We start from the raw sequence: 23,074 nt of genomic DNA on the forward strand, positions 1-23,074 counted from the left end.
TTAGCTGAGACAGGAAGACAGTCATGTTTGCAAAAGTATTAGTAACTCAGTGTGGACAATATACAGGATGAAGACTAGTTGGAGACATATCCAAAGGCCAGAGCATGGAAAGTTCTGCATGGCAAGCCAAGAGATATGGAATTCATAAGTGCCAGTGTTGTTAATTTTTATTTTAAAACAGAAACATGTTTAGGTATAATCAGAAATGGGAAGTCAAATCATTAAATATGACAAAGAATCTACTTTATTTCAAGTGAATGCTAGGAAATTTGAACACTGACCAAGCTACCATTTTTTTGTATGTTTTGAAAACCTCGGCTATAAGCAGAGGGAGTTCAGGGAAATTCAGCACAAAAAGTTTAAAGCAGAAAAATAACATAAGCAGATTTTCACTCTTAGAATGATGAACTGTAACATGAAAATGACCCAGGATATGTGGGACATGAGAACCAGCAAGAAGAGTTTAAAAGATGCAGTCACTTCAGGAAGAGTAAAAAAAAAAAAAAAAAATCCTGTGTTAAGACAAATGATAGTCAAATTTTTAAAAGATTAAGGATAAAGATGAAATTCAAGTGACTACCTAGGGGGAAAAAGGCCAATTAAATGCAAAGGAATAAGATTCAAATCAACATCAACATATTTCTCAGCAATACATAAGTCAAAACTAGAGCATTTTCTTAAAGATATTGAGAGTAAACAACAGTGAATCTAGATCCCTATTAAAAAAAAACTTTAATTCTAGATTTAAAATTAAATGCACAATATTTCAAGCTATCTCTAAAAGAAATTCAAAAGTATAAGTAATAGGAGAAAAGAATATTAAACTGCAAAAACAATGATTTATGACAAGTTTGAGGCAGCTGCTAATATATACCAAATGTTAAACTTTATCTGTATACAACTGGAAATTATATTTGAGAACTGCAGAAGATAGAGACTCTATTATAGGCCATAGTGTAGGTGGACTCATCTATGAACTTCTATAAAATAGTGTGAACTTGTGAGTTCAAATGATTCATAATGATAAATGAGATTGATATTGTTTCATAGATAGATCTTCAATTAAAGTTTCTTTCATCCAATTATTTGGGCTACTTTATTTTCTCTTTTATCATTAATAAAAGAATAGTGGCACAGTTCACAATAGCTAAATTATAGAACCAACCTAGATCGTCCTTCAGTAGATGAATGGATAGGGGAACTTTGGTATATATACACAATGGAACATTACTCAGCATTAAAAGAGAATAAAATCATGGCATTTATAGGTAAATGGATGAAGTTGGAGAATATAATGCTAATTGAAGCAAGCCAATCCCAAAAAAACAAAGGCAAAGGAATGTTTTCTTTGATATGAAGATGCTGAGGCATCATGGAGATTGGTGGCTGGGAGAAGCATGGAAGGAATGGAGAAACTTTAGATAGGGCAAAGGGAAAGGAGGGGGAAGGAGGGAAGCAAGGGAGTAGGAATGATGATGGAATGAATTAGACATCATTATCCAAAGTACATGTATAAGCCACAAATGTGTGAAAATACTTTGTGTACAATCAGTGTCTTGAAAACTTGTGCTCTGTAAGTATAAAATAAATTGCATTCTGCCATCATATACAACAAATCAGAATAAATTAATTTTTTAAAGTAGAAGAGGATAAAAACCAATAAATAAAAGGTGAAGATATGGAAAAATGTAAGCGTTTTTCTTTCTAGGCATGCTGACCATTTAAAAGGAGATCAGAGTGGATTCATGGGACCATGAATTTAAGTAGCTAATTTTTATCTATTGAAAATGAGATCACTTCAGTGTATTTATACACTGTAGAAGAAACAGTATAAATATTTGTGAGAAAAAAAAATAAGTCATTAGGGGCTGGGGCTACAGCTCAGCAGTAGAGCACTTGCCTAGCACAGGTGAGGCACTGGGTTCAATCCTCACAACCACATAAAAAAAATATGAATAAATAAATAAAATAAAGTTTAAAAAATAATAAGTCATTAAGCATCAAAGGCCTGAATAAAAAAAAGAAAGCCCAAGTTAAAGAATTGGTCATTATTAAAAATTACAAGTTTTTTTTTGTAAGAAATGTAGAAATTAAGAAAAAACAAGCCAGGGGAAGTGGTACAGGTTTATAATCTCACCCTCAGTGGCTCAAGAGGCTGAGGTAGGAAGATAGTGAGTTCAAAGCCAGACTCCACAAGTTAGGGAAGCCCTAAGCAACTCAGCAAGACTCTGTCTCTAATTAAAATACAAAAGAGGGCTGGGGATGTGGCTCAGTGGTTAAGTGCCCCTGGGTTCAATCTCCAGTACCCCTCCACCAAAAAAAAAAAAAAGAGGAAACCTCAATTGTGTTGCCTTGCATGTTTTCAGAGTAAAATTTCTTAAATTAGATTCAATATTTTATTTAGTCGCCTTATACATGTGACATCATTGTAAGTCAATAAAAGTCAAACTGACTATACTATATGCCACATATTAATACCCGTACAATCTTGCTTGACTTTATATTCTATCATCCCATAATCAACCCAGACAACTTTTTCCTAATCAACATCCACCAACTCCTTCTATACATAGTTATGATGCAAATCTTCCCACAAACCCATAATTTTCAACCTGTATCCACTATACTTCTCCTTCTTTCTACTCCCCCCAAAATCTCTTATCCATGCCCTCTTTCTCTGATTGCTTCTTTATTGGGTTCTTTGTTGGCCCACTGGTATTTGCCAAAAATGAAGACAACCAAATCACAAAGAAAAACCTACAAATTCCATTTACTTTGTCCTGTTTTTCTCTCAAAAAAAAAAAAAAATTTATACACACACACATATAAGCTTCTTCTTCTACTCCCTTATCAACCACAGTATGTTTGAAGAATTTTCTTGTAGTGAACTGTATAGTTCAAGGAAAAGCATTTTAGCTTTCCTTTTCTTCATATACATTCAAAACAGTGCAACGCTTCAAGTGTGGAAAATATAAGATTAAACTGCTGTTGAATAAGATATTAAGAAAGAAAAATAGCAAAACTGCAAATAAATAAATAAATACAAGCTAAGAAAAAAAAGGAGGGGAGGGGACACTTCCACTTCCTCACTCATTTCTCTAGGCAAACAGACTTACTCTACAGACTGGCAAATACACTGCCTTAGAAATTTACACACTTATTTTGTTTCCCATCAGTATTCTAGCAAGCTCTGTGGGGCGGGGGGAGTGGAAGGAAAGAAAGAAAAATGAATCAATTAACAAGACTTTATTCTCACCTACAGAGGGGAGAACATTTTCTGATATGTTATTTGGGCTCATTAACATTCATATTGTATTTTGCAAATACAAAGAATTATCACCACTGTGGTAAGGGAAAGTGCATCTAATTCTAAATATGCTTTCTCCCACAAATTAGATGTTTCTATATAAAGGTTGATTAAGTTGAACTACGTCACAATTGAAGTGAAAAAAGAATTTTCTGTAGGTCACAGAGAAAAAAAAATTTATCACATTTAATAACATATAAAGACATCACAAGCAAGAAATAATCAGTTTGACCGAAATCCTATAATTATTATGTACTGTGAGAATACAATGAGCCAAACTGCAGCACCAGAATCATAAAATATTCTTCTACCCAGCATAGAAACTTCATCTTCCATATAAATAAGGATATTTTAAAATTTGAATTAAAGATGATAAATTTCCTTGGGGTTTCTTTTCTTACCCTAGCAAATATCCATTGAAATGTGTAACATCAAGATGCACAAGGAAGTAAGAGAAGACCAAAAAGACAAGAAAACAAATTCCAATAAATTTTTGAAGATGAAAAGCAGTTGGAGGGATAAGGAACTAAGTAGACAGACAAAACATATAATCTGATATTGCAGAGGAAGAACCTGAAGAGACCTAGCTAAATTTTCCCCTCACCTCTTAAAAATAAAAATAAAAATAAAAAACCTGAAAGATTCAGTATCTGGAGATTGATAGAACCACTCAGGAATGTAAGATTCCATGTTAAAAATCAGGGGACAGAAACTCTAGAATATGTGTATCCCTACAAATCACTACTTGCTACCCTTCCAACTACAGATAAGAGTTTCATTCTTCAGGGGGATATGAATTAGGAAATTCCAGACCCAGAGACAATAAGAAATCAAATGACAGAGGACAATCACATTATTTAAAAAAAAAAAAAGAGAGAGAGAGAGAGAGAGAATTAAGCATCTTACTGAAAGATCTCATCCACTTTCCCTGTCCAAAACGTCAATAGCAAGTATAAAGCCCTCCATTAAATACCTTTTCTACCTACCCTCTGTAGGAGACTAGAAGATTCAGCTCTGGAAGAAATTAATGGAGTCAGAGAAAAACTTTCACCCTTTGCCATCAATATAAGATTTGATTCAGTTCTGACCACCCCACAATAAAACTCACCAGAAACCAAACAGCATCTATGCACAAAATTATTCAATTGCTTTTTCCTACCTCATTTGAAAATATGACTCTATCACCATGAAGATAGAAAAAAATGAAAGAAACAGAATTAATGTGGGCTGGGTACAAAAATCTAAAAAAAAAAGAAATAGGGGGGAGGGGGGATAGTAGAGGATAGGAAAGGCAGCAGAATACAACAGACTCCAGAATGGCAATATGTAAATCAATGGTTGTGCAACTGAAGTGATTCTGCAATCTGTATATGGGGTAAAAATGGGAGCTCATATCCCACTTGAATCAAAGTGTGAAATATGATATATAAAGAACTATGTAATGTTTTGAACAACCTACAATGAAAATTAATTAAAAAAATAAAAATAAAAATAAAATAAAAAAATAAAAAAAAAGAAATAAATAAATATCTATAAAATTTTCAAAGAGATAAAAATGTCTTTGGGCATTTTATTAAAACAGAATATATTCAAAAGGGGAAGAAACAAAAAACATTACTAGAATTTTTTAAAAATATGATTAATAATATAAAAGCAGTTGGAATATGGGAAATGTAATCTCTCAAAATGACACAGAAAGTCAATTGATGGATACCTTAGAAAAACATAAACCTAGAATATTCAATATGCGAATATTAGAAATCCTCAAAACAGTGAACAAATAATATAAGAAGAAGAAAACTGGCCAAGACATGACACAAGAAAATATTCTAGAGATGAAGAACAAAATGCTTATCAGATCAATCATCTTAGGGAAATAATTAGATACATTTTCAACATGCCTCACCCCCTGCCCCAAATCTCTCTAGGGCATTTTTCTGTCTCAACCTCATTCCAGATCTAATAATTAGTTTTGCTTTAACAATTTTATCTCATCCCCACTGTAACCCAGACTCTCTCCAAAAATTCTCTCTCTTTCTATTCCAGTAAGGTACCATCAGTACTATTGTTTCTCAGAACCTTACAAAATAGGGATGACAGTTTCCATCAAAAGAACTAAAAAATATGGCATAAAATAATACATTAAGTGTAGGACATGGTTCGAGTTCTACTTTGTGTAACTTTCTTTCTTCTTTTTCCTGTGAACTCTCAGCCTGACTGACAATATAGCATAATGTAGAAGAGCAGGATAGTACTGTCAGAAAAACATTTACTCGGGTCCAGATTCTACTATCTCCTTCATCTCTTTTGATCTTAACCTACTCATCTTTAAGACAAAAATATAATTACAATACCTGTTTTCAAAATGTTATCATAATTAAAACAAATATCAATGCAATCTCTAATTTTTTCCTGCATGTTAAATTACAAATACAGGTATTAGGTTTTGTGTTCCTTTTCTACCAATCAAATGTGTAAGATCTAACTCAGTGTAAAATCAGAAAAGCTATAAAATAATCTATATCTGCCCAAATTCATATGTTGAAATGCTAACCCCCTAATATGATCTCTTTGGAGATTGGACCTTTGGCAGTTAACCAGTTTTAGGTGAAGTCATGAAGTTGGACCCCTCATGATAAGCTTAGTGCCTTTACAAGACACACCAGAGTTTACAAACTTGTAGGCAGATGCATTCTCTTCCTCCCACACCCCTGCCCTTCTGCCATGAAATAATGACTACTGTCTAGAAGCCAGGAAAAGAGCCCTGAGAACTCAACCATGCTAGTATCTAGGACTCCCAGCCTCCGAAACTATGATTTTTTTTTTTTTTAAGGCCACCCATTTTATGGTATTTTGCTATGGCAGCCTGAGTTAATGCTTAAGCCTTTGGAAATGCTAAAGGGCTGATATAAAGAAACCTCAGCTTTAGTCCATGTTTCCCATTGATTGCTGAGGTAAAGTTAAAGTACACAAATATCCTAAACACTAATAATTCTAAATGCCCTTGCTAGTCTTTTGGAATCATAAAAGAAGACAAAATGGGAATTAAAAAAAACCTAACTCTTCATAGTTTACCTCTAACCCCTGACCTCTAAAATTGAGTTATATTTTTGCTATTAAGATAGGCTTTGTTTTTTATCCAGCTCTCTACCTCAGGAAGCTGGACTACATGGACCCTATTTCTAGGAACTCTGACTTCCCATTGGGCTGGGCCAATACACAGCCCCAACAAAAGATCAGAGGGGGTGGAGGGATAAAGGATCAGAGTATTTTTCACCCCTCTGCCTCCTCCCCTGCAAGGATTTCATTGAGTTAACTGTGACTCCCACCAAAATTTAGTGCTCCTCTCAGAATGGCCCACTCCTCTGGATTTCTTCTTATTAAACCTTTGCTTCTTGAAGCTTAGCCATGGTTAAAATTTAGATGACTTCCCACCTTAATCCCCCTGTGAACTCTCTTGTGGTTTCCCCTGCACACTCAACTTTGAAAGTAGTCTTTTTGAAAATAATACCTATTCAAACTGTCCTATTTTAAGAGTGCCATTTGCTTCCTGTTGGGACCTCGATCAATACACACTTTTTAACTCAGGCAGCACTTTCAGGTTAAAATATCTTTTTTCCTTCTATCCCTCTGGTCAACTTCTAAACACATTACCAAGCATCCTGAATGTCACTGCCCCTCTGTAAGTTTCTCTGTTGCCATCACAGAATAAATAAACGATTCATTCATTTTTTTGCTGATAGCACTTTAAGTTTAAAATACACACACACGTTACAGTGCACTACAAGCATCAAAGATCAAGGACATCACCTGATACAAAGCACACATATAAGAACAGAGACAAACTGCTATGAAATTTGGGAAAAGTTTTTTTTCTTAATATACCAATATTATTAAAGGTATATTTTAAAAGTGTGAACAAAAAATCATTAATTTGGCTTTGTATGTGAAATAAAAGACTATTTCAAGAAAATAGTCTTCTATTCATCCCTATATCTTTATGGCATTGAATGTTTAATTTACCCTATGATATGATTTTATTTTTTAAATATTTTGTTTGAAAAACTAATTTCTAAATTTAAGAAGGAGACAATTATATAACAATATAAGCAGTTAAATATCTTTTTTCAGAATGTTCAATTTAAAATATCAGGTATTTCACAGAGAAAACAGCTATTATTTCAATGATAGATGATGGTTTTTTTTATTAATGGCTACCAGATAAGTCATAAGAGAGAGACTCTCAAGTGAGTTATAAAGGTCAATCCCTTGTGGACTGAAACAAATTTTCAGGTTCAATTTAAAATAAGATTTTTAATTACCAAGATAGACTACCTAGGGACAACTTCAGATTGAAAGACCAAAACCTCAAGTTTTTTGTTTTTTTTTAATAGAGAATATAACTCCCCCAAAGAAAATCTGGTAGATATAATTAGTTATCCACTTATGGAAAGTGGTATATCACTATATTAATATTATAATGGCACCTAAATGTTTCCTTAACATTTAAAATGTCTATAGAGTATAAATATTATTTTAGGTCTATATTTATAATTCATCTCCTTCATTGTAATTTTGAGAAAATAAAAATGAAAAATCACAGAACAGTTTACATGATATTTACTGAGTGCTTCTTTGCTGCTAAACATAGATTTTAAAGGCCAGGTAACAAAGTCAAAGCCATTTTTTAAACCATCAATTTTTTTCATTTTATCAAAGTAAATAATTCATTTTTTAAAAAGTATAGTACATAGATAGTACAAAAATCATATAATATTTCAGTTGGCATGGAAAAGCAAATGCATAATATAATTCCCAATGTATACAAATAATCACTCATTTCTAATATAGTTTGAGTATCTCTTTTTTGAAGTGTTTGGGATGGGAAATTTTTCAACTTTATATTTTGGAATATTTTCATATAAATAATAAAGTGTCTTGAGAAGAGGATCCAAGACAAAATACCAAATTCTTCTATGCTTCATATATACATACCCCAAAGGTAGTTATGTACACTATTTTTAATAATACATGCATGAAGCAAAGTTTCAAAGTATGGAATTTTCCACTTGAAGCATAATGTCAAGCACTCAAACAGTTTCAGATTTTAAACCATTTTAGGTTTCAGATTTTTGGATTAGGGAGGTTCAACATGTCCTTAATTATTTTACCGTTTGTACAAGAAAAATATATTAGAATAAATTCATTCAACATTTAAGTTAAAAATTAAGCAAGCGTTATCAGGGCTTATAAAATTTTCTAACTGAAAAGGCAGAAAAAGTTCTGCAACATTAGTAATTAGTAAATTCTGTTTCTAAAATAATAAAACTTTAATAAAAACAAAATGTAACTATTTCATTGCATGACAGTTTTCACAAATCAGGCCTTATAAACTATAGAAGAATGAAGTTATTTGAAATGTTCCTTTAAAACTAGACCTAAAAATGGCTTTAACATTCTTGAGTGTTTTTTAACATTCTTGAGTGTCTTTTCTGCCAGGCACTATATTCTTATAGTTGAATACTATTCTTATAGTTATACAGGGGAGCAAATAATAAAGCAAAGGCTCTGCTCTTCTTAAGCTTACATAGATACAGAAAAGGGATTATTTATATTAAATTTAAATCCCTCTTATTATATATACTATAATTATTTTTTTCTCTTTTTTAGTACAGACTAAAAAGAACTTTGACTACCATCCCATGTTAAATTGTCTCTTTACTCCATACTATATGCTTTCCTAGAGACTATATGTTTTGCCAATGTTTTAGTAATTTTCATATAAACTTATAATTTCAATATTTGTAAAAAAATCTTTTAAACTTGCAACACACACGTGAATTTTGATCTTAAACATATCTTGTAATTATATAAATAATATTAAATAGCAAATACCAATAAAATAATCCAATCAAAGGATCTATCAAGATTGTCAAAGGAAGCGAAAAATATATACAGACATGTAAATATATAAGGATAGGTTAAAATCAAGTAAATGTAAAAGGATATAGATTCCTATATAACTAAAGTACAGAAATCTGTAACCCAGACTTTGGATCCTGTTAAGCATTACCATTTATCCTCAAAAAAAAAAAAAAATTTTATTGTACAGACCCTGAATACAGAACCATATTGCTAGCCAATGTGCTGGGAGTATGCAGTATGCTCAGCCTGACCAGGTTCACTGGAAACAAAAACCTCCAAGTCAGAGGTTAGAAAGGTAAAGAACAAGAAAAAGTAAAAGCAGGTCTCCAAAATGCAGGGACACCCAAACAACATCCACTCCCACGCACATGTGACTCATTACAACATCAAATTAATCAAGAGGGTCTCTATAGGTAAAAAGCCTTTTTACATTTTATGACTTGAAGAGAGTTTCCAACTTTGCATAAAAGTTTGTGCTTTTTAAGCTATACTTTTGCGATTACTAAAACTTACTTTTTTGACATCACTTTTTACATATAGTTTCTGAATATCTGATAATTCAATTAAATATGGTATCTTACTAGGAAAACAGTTCTAATCTAATACCTTCCAATTTATTGATGCCCGCTCTTAAATTTTCCTGATTAGACAGTAGATTGTTTCTCTCACCATTTTTATATATGTTAGATATTTTACTATTTTTAAATGAACTATGCAAATAGGATAAAAGCAAAATGATAAGCTCAAGTAAAAATAGGATGGAGGAGCATACCTTTAATTTGGATCCATGAGGTACCAGTACAGATTTATTCTGCTTTGGTGGGATGTACAGCTCCCATTTTCCATAATCCAATTTTTTATATGGATATGAAAATGGATTCCAACCATCTAAAAAGATTTAAAAAAAGGTCAGTTAATAACAGCTTGAAAATTCTAATTATTAATAAATTTCAAGTAACACATGAAATACTGATCATTTATACAAAATCAAATTGTCTAATAAATACAGTTTTCTAAGGCTGTACTAGTAACTTAGAAAAAAGAAAGTGGTCATTTTAAATTTATCTAAGTTTTCCTTTTGCTTCCTAAAAGTAAACAGAGATTATAACATTTTCAATTGTACTTTAAACTTTGTTACTTCTATCAGTATCTAGGATATAAAAGAAAACAATAGGTCCTTTTTTAAGTAACACCATCAACAAAGAAAGTTGATACCAACAAAAGGAAATGCATTATATGTAGTTAGATAAGATACAGAAAAGGTATTGTATTTGCAAGTAAATGGATAGAGTTAGAGAAGATAAAGCTAAGTGAAGTTAGCCAATCCCAAAAAACCAAAGGCCAAATGTTCTCTCTGATAAGTGGATCCTGAACCATAACAGGGAGGGAGGAGGCATGGGAAAAATGAAGAAACTTTTACTGGGCAAAGGGGAGGGAGAGGAGAAAGAGTACATGAGGGCAGGAATGAGATGGATATCATTACCCTAGGTACAGGTATGTCTGCAAATATGGTGTGATGCTACATTGTGTACAGCCATAGAAAAGTTGTGCTGCAATTGTGTACAATGAATCTAAATGCACTCTGCTGTTATGTATACGTAATTAAAATAAATTAATATAAAAATTTTAAAAAGATAAAGAATTGTAATCATATATACCCAAATTCAAAAGAGTATGATACAGTTCAGTTAAAATCTAAAGAAATGCCTCAACAAGAAAGTTAGAAGGTTACATACTATAAAAGATGAAGAAAAGCTGGACTCCCAATCCAAGAAGGAAGCCAAAATAAACAATAACAAATTCATAACCACAGGAAAACTTAATACAGTTGGCATTAAAAAATAGTGAGCAAAGAACACATCATTGAATAAATGGTGATGGGACAGCTGGTTATCCTCATAAAAAATGAAATGGATCCACCATATTTTATAATATATCTGAAAACTATTGAACATGGATTATTTTTAAATATGATAAATAAAACTGTAAAGTGCTTAGAAGATAATACCCAGAAATACAACTATAATATTCAATTTTAAAAGGAAAATTTTTAAATCGAGACACAAAAGAACTCTATAACACTTTAAGGAAAAGACTTATAAGTTTGCTAAAACTAAACAATCTATTAACAGAGTAAACAGATTGTAAAAAAAATAGCATACAAAGTATACAAACAATACTACAAATCAATGGGGAAAAAATAAACCAATAGAAAAATGGTAAAAGAATATAGTCAGATAAAAGAACACTTGAATGACCAATAAACATATGTAATGATACTCACGCTCACTTTTAATCAGAAAATCAAAACTAAAACAACAATGAAATGTCATTTTCCACTCATTACATTGGAAAAAACTTAGTTCCAAAATATCAAGCAGCCAAAAAGGATATAAAGCAATACTGCTGCTGAGTGTATAAATGGAGAAAAACAATTTAGCATTATATACTGAAGCTGAAATTATGTTAACCCTGTGGGCCAACATTTCTATTCCCAAGGTAATAACCTAGAGAATTCTCACAAATGTACCCAAGAAAGCATTCAAAAGTATCCACTGAAGAATTGTTTGCAATAACAAAAACTGTTCAATCAAAATTTAAATCACTCAAAAATGAGTAAATACTTTACTGTATAATTAAACAGGATGCTACACAATAGTACAAAATTAATGGATTAGAGTGAATGTATCAATATACAAACATCCAAGACATAAAAGTTAACTTGAAAAGGAAACAAAAATATTATTTATATGATGTTCAAGGAATATGCAAAATTAATGCTTACAAGCACACACAGTAAAAATATTAAAACTTGAATGGAAATTAGAAATATCAAATTCTATAGTGATTCTCTTCAGATAGAGGGAAGGGAAAACAAGAAGCTTCAATAATATCTATCATATTTTATTGCTAAAGGTGAATGGTATACACCCAGATGCTTATTGCATCACCCACCATTTGCTTATACCTAAAATATAGTTTTGTTTTGTTTTGTTTTAAAAAAGGCAGTCTTGTAACATACAGTTACTGACATTAGATGTTCAGTCAACAGATATATAAGCATCAGGAAAACCCTTTCATTCATCCCATGTTTACCTCCTTGACAGCCAACTCTTCCAATTCCTGAGTTAAGTCAATCTGAACAATGGGGATAAACCGGGAACAAGAAGCAATATTTAAATAAAGATCCTTCTATACATTTCCTTGCTCTCCAGCATAAAGACAAGCTGAAAATGTCTAAAGGTCTATACCTTTAGGAGCAACCCAACAGAATCAATGTTACTATACATACCTTCCACTAAAATTTCAAATACATCTTATCTATATATGCCATAACATTATTCTACCCCAACAGGGTTTAATCCATTTGTAAGAGAAAAAAAATAATAACTAAAATAAAAAGCTTGAAACAAGAATATCTGAGCATTATAACCCTGTATATATTGTACTGTCTTTTTATGAAGTGTTTATAAAGTGTCTTTTTTTATGAAGTGTTTATGCCAAACACTTCAGATAATTAATAAACTTAATACAAGCGGATCTTTTCTTGGTTAAACATGCAAATAAAAGGTACAGTCATTAGTTAATTTATTCATTAAAACAGCATTCCATTCATAGTATAGATTCTCCTCAATAGAAAACTGAAATTAGTGTTCAAAATAAGTCATTTCTCAACCAAGGTTACATTGAGAAAAAGTACACCAAACTAAATACTAAAATTTAAAATGGGGTATCCATTAAAAATTGACCTATTAATAAGCTTTTCTTAGCTGGGCATTATGGTGCACACCTGTAATCCCAACTACTAAGAAAACTGAGATAGGAGGATCTCAAGTTCAAGATCAGGTCTGGTAACTTAGCAAGACCCTATCCAAAGAGAAAAAATAAAAAGGATTTAGGATGTAGTTAGTGGTAGAATGGCTCCTTCATTCAATCCCTAGTACAAAAAGGGGGGGGAGGGGGAGGGAGGGAGAGAGAGAGAGAGATTTTGTTACTTTAAAAGAGAAACTTTAATGATATGCTTTTTCAGCAACTTGAAAATGTTGAGTATCATTTGGAACAGTTCCTTAGTGTACCATCATTTGAGTTTCAAGATCTATAGAAAACAATTATTAATATTTGTGTGAAGAAAAGTACTTCCATTATGTCTTATTTTCCTTTTATAATCTGTATATTATAATTTCTGTTATAATATTACAGTGATTTAAAACTGCAAAAGCACATGTAGATTATTTGTAACTCTACATTATAACTCCATATGATCCTCAGAAATTTCATTTCACACCTCTATTCTTCATGGAAACTCATGTGTTGACTCTCACTATAGGTCCTTTTAAACCTAGCTTTCAAAGCAGAACTAAGAACATTGTCACCTGTGCTAAAATAAAACCCACTCCACCATTGATCATAAGAATGCAGAACATGCTGAAGGTTTCAAACAGGTGAGAGGAAGGTGTGCAAGCATATATGGACAAAACTACTTGACATTTCTGTAATCGTTTCTCCCCTCATAATGATTTTACTTTTAAATAAAATCTAAAAATGTAAAATAATAAGTTAACAGTTATAGTTTAGAAAAATGTACATCTGGTGAAATAAGCCATGTGAATATTCCTGAATTTTACTGAATAAAACTGAACATAAGGTAATAATGCTAATAATAAGCAGTTCTAAGACATATCAGAATACATCTAAAAAGCATACATTTAAAACCAGTATGCAAAGCTTTTTTTCATTTCAATCCTATCTGATTTATATTTTGAATAGGCAAAACAGAATTGATTTAATGAAGTACATAATGTAAATAGTTTTTATCACTTTGCAGGCCTGAGGGCAGAACCTAAAATAACCAAAATAATGTGACAATCATTTACTTCTCTACCAAATACAGAACTATCCATTCAAGATTTTCTAGTTTTGTAATTTTCTAACCTTAATATCAGAATCACCTCTGGTGGTTAAAACACATTACTAGGTCCCACCTTCCAGAAATTTTGGTTTGGTATATCTGAGTTAGAACCTAATAATCTAAATTTTTAACAAATACCCCACTGATGTTGATGTTGCCAGTGTGATACTTTGGTACATGTAATGGGCAAATCAGGGTAATTAGCACATTCATCTCCTTAAAAGTCTCTCACTATTGTTGTTTTGGGAAATTTTGAACTCCTCTCTTCTAGGTGCATAATATATTGTTGTAAACTTTAGCTACCCTATTGTGCTACAGAGCACTAGAACTTATTCTTCTTATCTAGATATATTTTGGTACCCATTATCCAAACATTTTCTATCCTTCCTCCCACTAGTGACCACTATTCTACTCTCTACTTAGATGAGATCAATATTTTTTTTGCTTTTCATAGGTGTGAGAACATGTGGTATTTGACTTTCTGTGTCTGGCTTCTTTCACTTAATATGTCCTCTAGTTCCATCCATGTTGTCTCAAGGCAGTGTACTTAACTCATTTTTATGGCTGAATAATATTCCATTGTGACTATATATCACATTTTCTTTATCTTTTCATCCGTTTATGGATAGCTTGGTTGATTCTAAATCCTTGCTGTTGTAAATAGTGTCATAATAAACATGGGAGGGAAAGTGTCTCTTTGATATACAGATTCATTTCCTTTGGCTATTTGTACCTAGTAGTGGGAGAGCTGAATCATTTGGGATGATTTTCTATCTTCATCAGTTATGGTGACCAGAAGCAGTTCACACTCACATGTGGGAGAAAGGAGAATTTGTCTTCAGTCTTGACCAAGGTCTGGGCTTATGCTCCTTCATTCTGTCATTGTCTTGTTTGAACCATGAGTCCATTATGCAGAACATCACATTGTTCCACTATATATCAATCATATCATGTAATCATACAAGATAAATAAGAAGTCTCAAGAACATTAAAGGCATTTTTAAGTCATATGCACACCATAAGGTAGAAATTGAACCCTACAAATTTCAGGATCCTCTCCCACTAGCATTCTATGACATGTTGGTGCCTTTCATGCAAAGCAAAGGACGCATGATTGTATCTCACACATTTCCTACCCCTAGGAAGGAAGCAGTGCACCTTGTAGGTCTCTTTGGGTTTTGGAGAAACAAAATCTTCACTTTGAAATACTTCTCTAATCCATCTACTGAGTAACATGGGAAGCTGTAAGTTTGAGAGGATCTAGACAAAAGCTCTGCAGGTTCTGGGCCATGGTGCAAGCAGCAGTTGTGCTTAAGCCATATAACTCAGAAGACTCCGTGGTATTAGATGTAACCTTGACTCATAATGAGAGTTTAAGAGCAGACTCATAGGACAGTATCACACTAGGGTTCTGAAGCAAGACCCTATAATGTACCTAAGAGAATTACACAACATTTGAAAACAGGTTTTGAATATGCTACTTGGCTCTGGGAGAGAAAGTGCTTAACTATGGGGCATTGGATGATCATTCCACTAAAAAAATACCCATTAGGAGCTGGGTTCTCTCAGACTGAGCAAGTCATAAGATTGGGTGACTCCAGCAGCATCCTCTTTTTTAAAAAAAATTTTCTCTTTTTTTATTAGTTGTTCAAAACACTACAAAACTCTTGACATATCATATTTCATACATTTGATTCAAGCGGGTTATGAACTAGCAGCATCCCTTTTTAAGAAAGAACTGGTTTTACTCAGGGTCATGATTTTTTTTTAAATGTCAACTTGACTGAACTAAGGATGGTAAAAACATCTTGACTGCTTTATAGATAGTAGAAACATCTCCATGTGTATCTGTTGAGTGTGCTTCCAGAATAGATTAGAACTTGAATCAGTAAGGTGAGTAAAGAAGATTATTCTCACCAATGTAGGCAGGTGTTACCCAATCTATTGAGGGCCCAATACAACTGAAAGGTGGAAAAAGGCAAATTTTCTCTCAGTGCTTCAGGTGAGACATCTATCCTCTCCTTCCCTCAGACATTGGTGGTCCTCATTCTCAGGCCTTCAGACTCCCATCAGGACTTTGGAATGAATCACACCACTGGCTTTCATGCTTCGTCAGCTTATAGATTTCAGGCTATAAGACTTTTCAGCCTATAAAATTACAGTAGACAATCTCCATAATAAATTTATCTATCTGTCACCTATAGGTTCAGTTTCTCTGGAGAACACTGAGTAGTACACTCATGATCTAGCATAGGTAAGCCCAAAGTTCATTAGTAAACAGGCAGCCCAGACCTTCATGTCATCTGTTATTGCTGCACTGCTGTTCTTTATTTAGTTCACATTCATCCATCTCTGCCAGATCCCTTATGATCCACTGATGGTGGATTTAAAAAAAAAAAAAAAGCTGAGTTAGTTCATAGATGGGTAAGCTCAGTATGCACTAACAAGCTAAAATTAGACTTTTGCTCTAGAGACCAAGTGAGGTGTGACCCTTAAAGACCAAGTGTGAATATTGTCTCTCAATGAGCAGGTGTTCATAAAGTCAACTCGACAATCCACTTTTTATAGAAACAGTTGTTTGAGATAAGAATGAGTCAGGATTCAGCAAACCGCCCCACGGCCAGAGTCTGTGGTACTCGCTGGAAAACTACAACGAGATAACAACGCAAAGATACAGAACTATGGATCCTGCAGGCTCCCGCCAGCTGTGCAAATACTGTACTCAGAGCTGAATTCTGGGCTTGAGACGGGGAAGGAAGCCATACAATTCGATTCTCCACATCGGTCAGACCACAGAGGAACCCAGCGGCCACCATCTTGGAGAGCTGACGTCATCATCTCTGTTTTTGACTGATCGCAGCTCTTTCAGCTATAGAACAGCGGGGAAAACTTAAGGGCCCCTCCCAGCTCTCCTGTGAGCGCGATAGCCAGACCGAGGGAATCAGGAGTGGCGCGGGAGCCACGGCACGGGACCCCGGCTACCGCTTCCACCAGTGCTGACAACTGAGGTCTCTTGCACCAGAAACTGGGGGTGTGGCTACCAGAAGGTAAGCAAATTCCCTGGGGGTTCTAAGCCCCAAGCTCTACAAACCTAGGGTCTGAGGGAGGCAAGCACGGAGAGTGTGCCCAGGCGCTAATGAAAACAAGGCTCCCAAGAGCAGCAGACCTGGTGTGTAGCCAGGATTGTGATGAGCATCACAGGTGAGTGGGGCCTGGCTCGAGGAAACACAAGAGAAGGCCCTAGACACTCAGGATTGGAGACCCGCCCAGTCTGGGAGGAAGAGCTGCTGCACAGTGACTGGTTCCCTCCTATTGAGAGGAGAAGCTTGACCCAGTGGGCACAGCACCACCTACTGGAAGAGAAGTTAATCGAACTCTATGACTGCATTTATTATTATTATTATTATTGTTGTTGTTATATTTTTTTTTAAATTCGGGGGTTTTTTTTTCTCTCTTTTCTTTCATTTGCATTTTCTTTTTTGTGGTTGTTGTTCTTTAATTTTTTTATATTTTTAATTTTTTTTAACCTTTTAAAATTTTTATTGTTATGATTATTTTTTTTAATTTTAACTTTCAATTTTTTTATTATCATTATTATCTTTTAAAAAAAAATTCTTTCTTCCCCTATTTTTTATTTTTTTGTCTTTTCATCTCTTTACAATTTTCTTATTCCCCCTTTCTTGAGTTCTACTTGCCTACCCTCATTCTCTTTAGTGACTTCTTCCCTTCCCTTCTAATATCTTTCCTCCCAAGCATCAAATAAATCTATAAGAGTCAACAGTATCTCAGCAATCAAACAGAACAAGAAGTAATATGAGCAATACAAAAAAGCAAGGAAGAAAGGGAGTACAAACAATGAAAGACAGCCTAAATATCCAGGAGGACCTAGAGTCACCAGAAAAATGGTCATATAAAGAACTCAAGGAACACCTTAGACAGATGGAATGGAACCTTAAAGAGGATACGAGACAGCAAATTCAAACAGTGAAAGAACACATTGAAAATGAGCTACATAAACAGATAAAAGAAGAAGTAAAGCATCTTTACCAGGATATATAGATTATTTTAAAAAATCAAACAATAATTCTAGAAATGAAGGAAACGATAAATCAAATAAGAAATTCAATTGAGAGTATTACTAACAGAGTGGAGCAAGTAGAAGCCAGAACATCAGATAATGAAGACAAAATATATCATCTTGAAAAGAGTCTAGCCAACTCAGAAAGGCTGGTAGAAAATCACGAGAAAAACATCCAAGAGATATGGGATAACATTAAAAAACCAAACATACGAGTCATTGGGATAGAGGAAGGTACAGAGAATCGAACCAAAGGAATGAATAACCTTCTGAATGAAATAATAACAGAAAACTTTCCAGAAATAAAAAAGGAAACGGATATACAAATTGTAGATGCATACAGAACTCCGAGCACACAAAATCACAGTACACCAACTCCAAGACACATTGTTATGAAGATAGCCAATATACAGAACAAAGAGAAAATATTAAAAGCTACAAGAGAAAGGAGGCAGATTACATTCAGGGGTAAACCAATAAGGTTAACAACGGATTTTTCATCACAGACGCTGAAAGCGAGAAGATCCTGGAATAACATATTTCAAACACTGAAAGACAATGGATGCCAACCAAGAATTCTGTATCCAGCAAAATTAAGCTTCAGGTATGATAACGAAATAAAAATCTTCCATGATAAACAAAAGCTAAAAGAATTTGCAGCCAGAAAACCAGCATTGCAAAGCATATTGAGCAAAACACTACACGAGGAAGAAATGAAAAACAACAACCAAAACCAACAGTGGGAAGAGCCTCAGTAATGATAGAGGACAGCGGGGAAAGCTAATCATGGAGAAACAAACTAAATTAAAAAAAAAAGAGAGAGATAAATAACCAAACATGGCTGGCAGTACAAACCATATATCAATAGTAACTCTAAACGTTAATGGCTTAAACTCACCAATAAAGCGACATAGGCTGGTAACATGGAATAAAAAAACAAATCCAACAATATGTTGCCTCCAGGAGACACATCTGATCGGAAAAGATATACACAGGCTGAAGATGAAAGGGTGGGAAAAAATATATCACGCACACGGTCCTCGGAAGCAAGCAGGGGTGGCCATCCTCATATCGAATAAAATCAACTTCAAGACTAAGTTAATCCAAAGGGATAAGGAAGGACATTATATACTGTTAAAAGGAACCATTCACCAACAAGACATAACAATTATCAATATTTATGCACCAAATAATGGTGCTGCAACGTTCATAAAACAAATTCTCCTCAAGTTCAAGAATCAAATAGACCACAACACAATAATTATGGGTGACTTCAACATACCTCTCTCACCATTGGACAAATCCTCCAAACAAAAGTTGAATAAAGAGACTATAGAGCTCAATATCACAATCAATGACCTAGACTTAACTGACATATATAGAATATATCAACTATCATCAAGTGGATATACTTTTTTCTCAGCAGCACATGGATCCTTCTCAAAAATAGACCATATATTATGCCATAGGGCAACACTCAGTAAATATAAAGGGGTGGAGATAATACCATGCATTTTATCTGATCATAATGGAATGAAACTGGAAATCAATGATAAAAGAAGGAAGGAAAAATCCTACGTCACATGGAAAATGAACAATATGTTACTGAATGATCAATGGGTTACAGAAGACATAAAGGAGGAAATCAAAAAATTCTTAGAGATAAATGAAAATACAGATACAACATATAGGAATCTATGGGACACAATGAAAGCAGTTTTAAGAGGGAAATTCATCACCTGGAGGTCATTCCTCAAAAAAAGGAAAAACCAACAAATAAATGAGCTCACACTTCATCTCAAAGCCCTAGAAAAGGAAGAGCAAAACACACACACTTGTCCAAATCTCTTTCCTTGCTATCAATTATAAAGAGTGACACCATTAGGCAAAGGGTATAAGGTCTTAATTTATACCGACCTATACTTTCTGGATAGGAAATTTCAATTCATACTCCCACCAGCAACCTATCCAGATCCTCATCAATGCCAGAGATTATCATTTTTATAACAAGACATGCCTGCCTTGCCCAACATGGAAACATGGGTTTACCAAGAGAATTAGATCCTAGTTCCCTAAGGATCTATTTATTATATGCAATAAATTATCTTCAGTGCATCTAGAATTGTTATTTGTTACGTACAGTTCTTGGGAGAATTTAGTAAATAGACATTGAAATGCAGAACTAGCATGATAAAAGTTGCCTCTCATTATTATTCAATCCTTAGCTGATAGCTTTTGACTCAGTGTTTTCATTTCTTTTCAAAACAGGCTATAATTATAACTCTCATTATTCTCTTTAACCCTGTTGTTAGTTGGGAAAAATTGAGTAGTGGTCATTACATTTTCTTTTAAAATATTTTCATTAATATCTAGTTTCATTGAAATGAACTTAAGAATGTGGATTACTTTGAAGTTTAACACAGTGGCCATCAAATCATGTATTTATTTATAAGTCTATTTACTTTTAAAAGTCAAAACCGATTCAATTATCTCAGAGTAGATTGTATGGAGAACTTCAACATAGAAACTACATATTGCAGAATTGCTTTGTAAAAAGTTCTTCCACATATCTGGGCCTCCTCCTCACCTCTTAACCTCCCTCTCAGAGCCTAACACCCACAGTTGTTGAAAGTTGAGGGTAAAATGTTGGTTACTAGAGGCCAGGGAGGGTAGTGATACCTCTGGTTAGGGGTGACAAGTTCTGCTCCCCCAAATGTTGAAGTTTGAACGTTAGAGAAGCACTCCAAGGCAAGCATATCAAGCAGGGTTTATTTAAGAAGGGGTAACAGACTTCTCCAGGGAAAGAGAAGGGAGCCATAGCTGGTATCCCGGTATCCCAAGAAGGGAGGCATTCTGCCCTTTTTATATGTCCTAGGCATCCTTTCTTCTCCTGCTCTCTTCCCCTTATATCTCTCCTTCCTGGCATGTGACTAGGCCAAGGAATGGGATGGCCAAAAGGTGGGAAAACAGGTAGGATGAAGGAGGAAGGGCAAGATGGAGCAGCCCAGTACACATTAATTAACAACCTTTAGCTATTCTGGATCTCTTATTTTTCCAGATGAATTTCACGATTGCTTTTTCTATTTCTGTGAGGAATGTCATTGGGATTTTGATCGGAATTGCATTAAATCTGTATAGTACTTTTTGAAGTATGGTCATTTGATAATATTAATTCTGCCTATTCAAGAGCAAGGAAGATATTTCTATCTTCTAAGGTCTTCTTTGACTTCTTTCTTTAGGGTTCTGTAATTTTCATTATATAGATCTTTCACCTCTTTTGTTGAGTTGAGTCCCAAGTATTTATTTATTTATTTATTTATTTATTTATTTATTTATTTATTTATTTATTTATTTATTTATTTAGAGACTATTGTAAATGGGGTAGTTTTCCTCATTTCCCTTTCTGAGGATTTGTCACTGATACACGGAAATGCCTTTGATTTATGGTTGCTGATTTTATACCCTGCTACTTAGCTGAATTCATTTACTAGTTCTAGAAGTTTTCTGCTGGAACTTTTAGGGTCTTCTAGGTATAGAATGTTATCATCAGCAAATAGTGCCAATTTGAGTTCTTCTTTTCCTATGTGTATCTCTTTCATTTCTTTCATTTAATATTGTGTATATATTGTGTATATACTCAGCAATAAAAGAGAATAAAAAAGAGATAGTGGCCAGTGTTTCAAGAACTTCTATGTTAAATAGAGGGTATCTCTCTCTTGTTCCAGTTTTTAGAGGGAATGCCTTCAATTTTTCTGCATTTAGAATGATGTTGGCCTGGGGCTTAGCATAGATAGCCTTTATGATGTTGAGATACATTCCTGTTATCCCTAATTTTTCTAGTATTTTAAACATAAAGGGGTGCTATATTTTGTCAAATGCTTTCTCTACATCTATTGAGGTGATCATGTTATTCTTATATGTAAGTCTATTGATGATGAATTACATTTATTGATTTCCATATGTTGAACCAACCTTGCATACCTGTGATATATCCCACTTGATTGTGGTGCACAATCTGACCCACCTATCCCTCTCCACGGTCTATACCCAAAGGATTTAAAAACAGCATACTACAGGGACACAGCCATATCAATGTTTATAGAGTGGCAAAATTCACAATAGCTAAACTATAGAACCAACCTAGAAGGACTTCAATATATGAATGGATTAAAAAATGTGGCATACATACATAATGGAATATTGTGTACATACTCAGCAATAAAAGAGAATAAAACCATGGCATTTGCAGATAAATGGATGGAGGGAGAGAAGATAATGCTATGTGAAGTTGGCCAATTCCAAAAAAACAAATGCCAAATGTTTTCTCTGATATAAGGAGGCTGATTCATAGTGAGGTAGGGAGAGGGAGCATGGGAGGAATAGAAGAACTCTAGATAGGGCAGAGGGGTGGGAGGGGAAGGGAGGAGGCATGGGGTTAGAAATGATGGTGGAATGTAATGGACATTATTATTCAAAGTACATGCATGAAGACACAAATTGGTGTGAATATACTTTGTATACAACCAGAGATATGAAAAATTGTGCTCTATATGTGTAATAAGAAATGTAATGCATTCCACTGTCATATATAAATAAAAAATTTTTAATTAAAAAAAATACTTTGATATGTTTTGGATTTTGATCTTTATTAGTATTTAATCTAGTTATCACAACCTTCTAGATTGAAGTTGCTTCTTATTTATATGTACATATATTCTGCAATGCCTGACTATCCTCACAATGCTATTTACATAATAATCATTCTTGTTACTACTTATATTTTTGTGTTCACATAAAAAGATCAATAAATATTTCTTGATTAAAAAAAAAACAACAATTTATAGCTCCCTGTAGG

General features: G+C 33.7%; 1 protein-coding gene across 1 annotated transcript in view; it reads right to left on the bottom strand.

Moving 5' to 3' along the window:
• The window catches only part of Gbe1 (1,4-alpha-glucan branching enzyme 1), a 268,536-nt gene that overhangs the window by 169,586 nt on the left and 75,876 nt on the right, over positions 1-23,074 (bottom strand). Inside the window, exon 3 of the mRNA XM_076867808.2 lies at positions 10,005-10,120. Within this exon, the coding sequence (XP_076723923.1) occupies positions 10,005-10,120 (116 nt within the window). The remainder of the gene's footprint in view (positions 1-10,004; positions 10,121-23,074) is intronic.

This window comes from Callospermophilus lateralis, chromosome 10 (genome assembly GCF_048772815.1).
Source record: "Callospermophilus lateralis isolate mCalLat2 chromosome 10, mCalLat2.hap1, whole genome shotgun sequence".
Lineage (NCBI taxonomy): Eukaryota > Metazoa > Chordata > Mammalia > Rodentia > Sciuridae > Callospermophilus > Callospermophilus lateralis.